This window comes from Cicer arietinum, chromosome 3, assembly GCF_000331145.2.
Source record: "Cicer arietinum cultivar CDC Frontier isolate Library 1 chromosome 3, Cicar.CDCFrontier_v2.0, whole genome shotgun sequence".
Classification (NCBI taxonomy): Eukaryota; Viridiplantae; Streptophyta; class Magnoliopsida; order Fabales; family Fabaceae; genus Cicer; species Cicer arietinum.
The window spans coordinates 18,992,094-19,000,926 of NC_021162.2; the positions used below are offsets into that span (position 1 = coordinate 18,992,094).

An 8,833-nucleotide genomic window follows, 5' to 3' on the forward strand; every position below is an offset into this window, starting at 1 on the left:
ATGAACGTGTTGAAACATTAAATGAAAGTGGTTTCAAATACTTCTTCCTACTTTAAATATAAATTAAAAATAAATAAAAATATTTGACGTATTTTTTTTCAATTAAATATATTAATTTTTATTTATATTTAAATAATTATATATTAGTTTATGTATATATCATAGTGTAAAAAGTTTCGATGTATATAATATATATGTGATTTTATAAATAATTATAAGTAAAGTTTAATCTATTAACAATTTGACAATTATTATTAAATAGAAAGTATATTTTTTTACATCAATTATAAATGAATTAAATTCTTTAAAGAAATAAAAATATGAATTGTATAATTTTTTATTGCACTATTTAGATTTTTTGTTAATGTGACCGACAATACAATTATATCTTTAACATAGCTGAATTCATACTAAAGACTACTAATTAAGCCAGAACCATCTCAACCACAGACCAATAAATTTATTTATTTTCTTTTAAAGTCATACATGTCATTATATATCTTAGTTGATTAAAAAAAGGCAAAAAAAAATCCATTTTAAAAAACAGCTGGTTCCATGGAAAAAGATAGCACATCAAAGGATTTATTTAGCAATTTACCAAAAGAAATTCTTGGGCACATAGTTTCTTTTCTACCAAATGAAATAGCAATGGAAACCATTCTAATTTCTACAAGGTGGAGAGACTTGTGGAATGAATCTATAGTTAGATATGGAACAAAACAAGACATCACTAATGTTGTTTGTAAATTTCTTACAAGTTTTGAAGAGCTTGATCCATTGAAGCATCCAAGAAAACTTCAATTCCATTTTGATGAAGAAAGTGTATTATTAGCTACTATTGCAAATAATAGTAAGCTTTTATTAGATTTCTCTCCTTGGAAGAAAGAATTGATTGAAAATATTCAAATGCATTATGAACTTCAATTCAAGCTCAATAACCAAAAAAAGATAAGTTATCAATCTTTTACTTCCAATTTCTTAGTCAAAACTCTTTATTTGAAATCAATAATTTATTTGACTAGTGAGGTAGCTTCATCAATTATTTCAAATTTGGATCATCTTGAGAATTTGGTAATCATTTCATGCAATGGATTGGAATGTTTGAGCATTGACTCAAATTTTGAGCTTCACAAATTAACCATATTGGATTGCTTACAATTGAAGAAACTCCACCTTAAAACGTCTAAACTCAAATCATTTAAATATCAAGGACTTATGCCTTTGATTTTTCCTGAATTTCATTTCAACCTTAGTGATGCCATGCTTGATTTTAGATTAGGACCAAGTTGCATTGACATTAAGACTAAGGATTTTGATGCAACTTTATTGACAATAAAGAATTCTCAAGTTCTTACACTTTGTAGATGGACTTTTGAGGTATGTTCTTAATTGACTTTTTTTTTTTTTTTTTTTTTTTTTTTTTTTTTTTTTTTTTTTTTTTTTTTTTTTTTTTTTTTTTTTTTTTTTTTTTTATGATTGAGATATTGTAACATGATTAAGTTGAGCCGTTGTACATATATTAAAATCTCTCTCACCTAGCTTATAATAACGAGTCAAAATTCTACTGATTTTTTTTTTTTTTGAAATAACAATCAAAATTATATAGACAAGAAAATTTGAATTGGTTATTAAATTTTGTCTTTATTTAGCAAAAATATCAGAAATTAATTTTTCCTTCTTCTATTTTAAGTTTTTTTATTGCTATTTCAATTTTTTTTTTCTAGTTTTCGTTCACAATTAGTCACTCTGATATAATTGGATTTGCTTTGATCACACTCTCAATCCTTGATTCTCTTTGTCCATAAAAAAAAAAAAACTTTATTTAAGACAAATAATAAATAGGATTGAATAAGTTTTTTTATGTCTATTAAATTTCAACATTTTATTTAGTCTCTATAAAAAAATTCTTAATTTTTAAGTCTCTGAAAATGTTCTTTTTTTATTATTTTTTTATTTTTAGTCTATGCTTTTATATATATTTTAAATCTTTGAATGACTTTTTGCAGATATATTTAGAACGTTATAAGAGTATATTTTACAAAAATTTAAATTTTTTTACAAAATATTAATTAAATATGAATTTTTAAGCATATAAAGATTAAAAATTTATATTTAATTAATCTCATGTTAAAAAGTTATAATTTTTTTTCATGGTAGATATTTATAATATGTTCTAAAAATAATTATAAAAAAACCATTCAAAAATTTGATGGATGCGCATGAGTTGACCTTAAAATCAAGGACAAAAAATAAAACAGAAAATTTTTTAGGATTAAAAGATTAATATTTTTTATAGGGAATATAATTTTTTCTTTTTTAAATTAATTTGGTAGGAAATATAAACAAAATATGTAGAGAGATAAAGATAGATGAACAAAGAAAATTTGCATTCCAAAAGAATGTCTTAGATGTCTCGAATTGTTAATGAAAAATTTATCATTTTAGTTTAACTCCACAAGGTTTTATTTGCAGGAATTAATATTGCCATCAATTTCTCCTCCATATGGATGCTTTAATTTCTATAAATTAAGAGAGCTATATTGGATTGATAGCTTTAATAAAGATGAATATTGCATGGATGCATTATTCTCCTTCTTGAAATTATGTCCTTCCTTGGAACAACTTTTTGTGACGGTATATTTCCTAATTTCTTAGGCAGGAATTTATATCTTGTTAGGACATAATTTCATATATACTGTCTGTGTATATCTTGATAGAGTAAATTTCTTTATACTAACAATGCGTGAGAATTAAACTCGTCTTGTTATGCTTCTTTCAATTAATTTTTTAGTTTTCTTAATTACATTATTTTATTTCTCCTTGTTTTGAGGTGCAGATTGATGATAGAAGTTATTCATCTAGAAGGTCCAATGCATGCTTAATGCAAGCAACTAAATGTACAAAATTAGAGCATATAAAATTGATAAAGTTTATGGGGTTTACAAATAGAAAAGATGAAATTTCATTGGCAAAATGTTTGATTAATCTAATCAAAAGAAATATTCCAAAGATAAACACATCGGATGGGAGTTGCTTGGACGTAGAGTTTATGCAGTGATTTTTTTACATCAACCATAGCAAATTAAGGCAATTAATAAATTATAAAAATGCCCCCATGGATGTTTATGCATGATATATATTATAAATAGATTAGCCAATTATGTTATTTTCTGTTATATTATTTTTTAATTAAAACAATGTGTTTCTGAATTTAAATAGATCAATTTTGAGGAGAAACAGAGCAAGTGATGTAATTTAATCAATTTTGTTATACTGTACGTAGTCTTATTGTTTTGATTCAAAATATAGATCTAATATAAGTCAATTATTCTAAATTGATCTTAGATGGACTAGTTTCATTTTCTTTTTATTTCCTTTTCAATATTATCGTTATTTTAGAAAAGTAAATTACTTTCATCATCAAACATATTATTAAAGGTTTAATAAGTTTACAGTCCTAAAAACTTTCAAAATTTTATTTTTAGTCTCTATGATAAAATCATATTTTTTTGGTATTTATAAAACTATCATGCAAACAGTTTGTCTCTATTATAATATCAATAAATATTTTTTGAATGATTTTTTTAACATACATATTTAGAATATTATAAATAGTTTATCCACAAAAAATAAGTTCAAAATTCGATTTTTAAGTACAAATTTTTGTTACTAAATTTATAAATAGTGTTTAAAAAATTTATATTTAATTTATTACAAGAAATTTTTTTCTAAAATTTGTAAGCTTAAAATTCAACTTTTTAGTCTATCACTCATATTTTAATACATATATGTTTGATTCAATGGAGGAGAAGAGATGGATTTTAACAAAGGAGAGAGGGAAAACAGAGACACATTTAGTTCGAAAAATGGGAGGAGGAGAGTGATTTTTAATAGTTTTATGTTTGTTTTAAGAGGAGAGAAGAAATTTTAAATGGTGTTTATGTTGTTTTAGTTATGTTTCATCCATCAATGTTCTCTTTAAAAGGAAAGGATAACAAAATGAGTTATACGAGTTATTTAGACTTCGACGCCTCCCTTCTAAAAAGTTGAATCATATACACGAACTTAAAAATATTTTCTCCCCTCCATCTATCTTCAATTAAAATACAACTGAAATTATAAGCAAAGACAAAAAAAAAAATTAATAAAAAGGAGACCGATTCATTTTTTTAACATAAAAGAGACCAATTCTTTAAATAAGTGCTAATAATAATAATATAATATTGAGAATTAGAACAATCTATTAAAAGTTTAAAATATCTAAACTAAAATAAACGAATTGGGTGAACAGTTCAACTAATTTAAGCTAATGATTAAAGTTCCTTTTGGCCTTCTAGGTTTACCTGTTAGAGCCAATCCCAAAAGATCATCAACTTGGAGAGCGATAGTAGATTTCTTCAAAGAGAGACTCTTTTGGTGGAATAGACCTTATGTTTAGTAAACTCACTTTTAAATAGTTTACCCTTATTCTTATTTTCCTTTTATAAAGCTGCAAGGAAGGTAATTAATGAAATTTCTCAAATTTAAAGAAGGTTCCTTTAGAGAATAAAAAAATTGGATGAATTGGGAAAAGGTATGTCTACCCAAGAAGGATAGTAGTTTAATTAGGAGTGAAAAACATAAGTTATTCAATTAATTGGTGTTGTTGAATAAGTGGAGGTGAAGCTGTGAAACCGATTCAAATGCTATTTTGCTTGAGCTAATAAATTCCAAGCTTGGGGATATTATGGATAAAATTTTGAACAATGAAGAAATTGAAATTGCAAGAATAGACTCATTATGGTGGAGAGGCATAACAAAAGCTAGAAAAATTGATGATTTTGATCCAAATTTGTTTAATGACGGTTGCGCAAAAGATCTTGCTCTATAAGAAAATTAGTATTTTGTAGACGTCAAAAGTCATTACAAATTTATAAAAGCATCCATATAGTATTATATTGTGGTAGTTTTGTAACAGTCGAAAAACCTTTATATTTGAGCTTGTTACATAATTTGTGGTGGTATAAACTCTTATAAATTAATGTTTTTTAAAATATAATAAAAAGTTTGGGACCACAAACTTGTGAGGTTCTAGACTCTTACAAACTTAGACAATTCTAAAAAATAGAAAAACTATTTTAAAATAATTAAAATAATTTAAAAAAAATAGAAATATAGAGAGAAGAGATAAAAAAAGATAGACAATTTTAAAAAATAATTAAAATTCAAATAGAAAAACTATTTAAAAATAAAATAAAATTAGGTGATAAAATATAGAGAAAAGAGATGAAAATAATAGTAGCGGAAGAAACCTGTAAGAATTTAAAAGAAAAAATGAAAAGTGAATTTTTTTTTTTGAGAATGTAGAATACTCTTTTGAAGAGAAGATAGAAGTGACTCAAGTGAGAAATGATATATAGAAAATATGTTTTAGTTGGTAGAGTTAAAAGCATCTCTTGGTCTTGGTTCATTAGCTTCGAAGGTAGAAAAAAAGCTTTATATTTTCTTATTAGCGGAACAATACATTATCTTGTTTGTAAAGTGTATAAAATTAATAGGATAATTTTATTGTAATGGATTTTAGGTAACACTCGTATTTCTTTTAATAAACATTACTTATAAAAAAAAAAGTTTTTAATGAATTTACTATTAGATCTTTTGCTGGGGGTATTATGCAAATCTTGAACAAGAAGATGATGAACTTGATGATGATGAATGTTGCACAAATAAATTTCAAAGTGTGTGTATCACACTAAGCTTTAGGTTCGATTCACCCCCACCAATCTATATATATTGGATGCAAACAGATTAATCGGCGAATCCCCTTCAGGATACTTTGGAATCCTTGAAGTGAATTGCACATTCACATCAAGCCTATCGATCAATGATAATTTATAGAATAAAATTCCTTCATTTACTCTCGTGCACTAGAGAAAAGAAGAAATAACTCATTTTTGACATAATTTTGACTCATGTAACATGAATTTTGTGTCGTATTATTTATGCCTCTAAAGTATCTCTATTTATCGAGATATCAATTGGTGAAAGAAAACAACTCTTGAGATTGTAACCTTTGGTAACTTAAAAGATGCATTGGTTTGAATTAAACTAAGCATTGCAACCATTTGACCAAGTGAAACATGAAGTTATGTAATTTTACTACATTAATATAGCTATTAGAGATTTCCAAATATATTTTGGAAATTTCCCTCACAATCCCCCACTATTTTCAAAATATATCTAAGTCCGTTATTCCGGAAATCTCATAGTTTCAGATAAAGGCATCTTACGATTTGAACTATTACTTAATAAATCATGTTTTCACTCATCCCCGAATAGATCGGTAGACAATTTTTGAACCAACAGTTCATTAGAACAAGTGTGCATAACTCACACATGGAATCTCTATACCATTGATCAAATTATAAAAATGACACATTTGATAAGGTCATGTGTCTTATATCCTTTTCTTGAGAATTGAAGAGTCAAGCTCTTGAACTCTATGAAGCGGCCCACTTCATTTTCATATAGGTGGACTATATCAGAAATGCACCCATAATTATACATTTCAACAAATATATGCTATATGTCCATTAAGAGGAGACCTCATCCTACCACTTTTATTTTATGGTCCAAGTACTTTTATCATTTGGGATGTATCTATTGTCAAGTACTTCAATCACTCTAATGGTGTACTTTCATCATTGAACTCAAAAATTGAGGCTACTCAAGTGTGAGTTGACGCTTCCACCATTGGTGATTATCTAGATATGAGCTTGTATCACATCTCTAATGATGTTTTCAACACGATGTCCTTTGTGAGACCTTTCGTCAAAGGATCTGTCAAATACTTTTCAATTTTTACAAACACTATTGATATCACTTCATTAAATCTTTTACATAGCTATGTCTTAAACAATATATATATTGATTTTCTATTATATACTTGGCTATATATTTTTGATAGTGTGTATTGATTATCATAATGTATGGATATTGATGTCAATTACTTTGGTCAAATTGGTATCTCATACAACAATTTTCTTAGTCATTCAGCCTCTTTACTACCTGTAGCTAGGGCAATGAACTCTGCAGTCATGGTGGAGTCTGCAATGCAAGTTTGTTTTTTTGATCCCCAAGAAACTGCACCTCCACCAAAGTTAAAGATACATCCACTTGTGGAAGCATGACGCTCAACATGATTTACCCAACTGATATCTGTATATCCTTCTAAAACTGAAGGATATCCATTATAGATTAAACTATAGTTAATTGTTCATTTCAAATATTTTAATATTTTATTAATAACATGTCAATGTTCTTTACTTGGATTACTTGTATATCGACTTAATCTTCCAACAACATATGTTATATCAGGTCTGGTACAAGTCATGACTTACATCAAGCATCTAATGAACTTTTATATTCTTGATAGTGTTGACCAACTATCAGCAAACTTTGACATTTTTTTCATTTAATCTCTTCACATCGTATCTTATATAATTAATAAGCATCTCAATTATCACATACACAAATTTTTATGTCATTCTGCCTTGTACTATATTTAATAAACATCTCAATTTAAAATTCTAATTCTCTTTTCAATATATCATAGTCCAAGATATAATACATTGAATGGATTAAATATATATTGCCACAAGCTAACAAAGCATGATCATAAAAATTTCTCATAATTAAATATCATACGGTGAATTCAAATATGTAAGTCATCTACTCCTTAACAAATAAGAATTCATTTCATTTCTATTAAATAAGTCATTTCTTCGTAGTTATATTATAACTAATATACATGCATCATGAATTCTATTTGTTAATTCAAGTTTCATATTTAAATATGTTCTATGGTAAATCCAAATAAGTATCAAAATAGAAAATAAACAATGAATAAAATCATTAAGATTTTCTATCAGTTTCTTCCATAAACAGTTGTCAACTTACAATAATTTTAAAATATATATACAAATCATTTTAATATCAAAATAAGCAAGAAATTGAGATATACTTTTATACTATCAAGCACATATAATATGAGTTAATCAATTTTAGATTTAATAATTTCTCATATGAAGCCTCACTATCATTGAGATATACACTTGATATTTATGATAATTTATTTACACTACTTTGAATAAATTAATGTATTAAATATACATCTTAAACCATACATATTCGTACTTGTCAAAATTTAAGAGACCAAAATTATAAATAAACTTTCTTCCACTGGCCAATCATAAATTATTGTTCTTAGTCTACAAACATCAACCATAGATAAACAAAAATTTCATTAAAATATATTATCTCTAATTCCATATTATTAATTTTCCACGTCATATCTCCATATTATTATATATGCATCCCAAAAGAAAAATTGACTATATGTGTATTTCAAACATGATTGTAATATATAAATGTATTAATACTAAATAACTTCTGGTGTTCAACCACATGTTAAATTTAACCACATGTTAAATTTAACATAATTAAATATCAAATCTATTATTACTTGAATATATTCTAAATACTTGAATATATTCTAAATCATGCATATCAAATCTAACCACATGTTAAATTTAATATAATTAAATATAATTACTTTGGAGCACCACATATGAATTTAGAACTTCAAATATATCATATATATTCATATAAATTAAATGTGTACCTTTCACCATGGTCAAGAAAGTTCATCTCCTTTAAAAGTTGTTGTTATAAATAAATTTGATGATCGAAAATCGAACCTAAAGATTGTTGGATCTTTTGTTGGGGGTATACTGCAAATCTTGAACAAGAAGAGGATGAACTTGATGATGATGAGCGTTGCACAAATAAATTC

The 8,833-nt window shown here is 25.7% G+C and overlaps 2 protein-coding genes across 2 annotated transcripts; one reads left to right on the top strand and one right to left on the bottom strand.

Annotated features, from left to right (window-relative positions):
• The first annotated feature begins 470 nt into the window (after nt 1–470).
• On the top strand, nt 471–3,304 carry LOC101511403 (F-box protein At2g39490-like). Its single transcript, XM_004492035.4, has 3 exons — nt 471–1,377; nt 2,473–2,634; nt 2,837–3,304. Exons 1-3 carry the CDS (start codon nt 556–558, stop codon nt 3,056–3,058), a joined length of 1,206 nt encoding a protein of 401 aa, XP_004492092.1. The 5' UTR covers nt 471–555; the 3' UTR covers nt 3,059–3,304.
• A 3,723-nt stretch (nt 3,305–7,027) lies between these two features.
• Nucleotides 7,028–7,372, bottom strand: LOC140919673 (secreted RxLR effector protein 161-like). The gene is made up of 2 exons (XM_073366281.1): nt 7,315–7,372; nt 7,028–7,215 (listed from the first exon to the last, which is right to left on the bottom strand). The coding sequence occupies exons 1-2, from the start codon at nt 7,370–7,372 to the stop codon at nt 7,028–7,030; spliced, it is 246 nt and encodes an 81-aa protein (XP_073222382.1).
• Nucleotides 7,373–8,833: the final 1,461 nt, after the last annotated feature.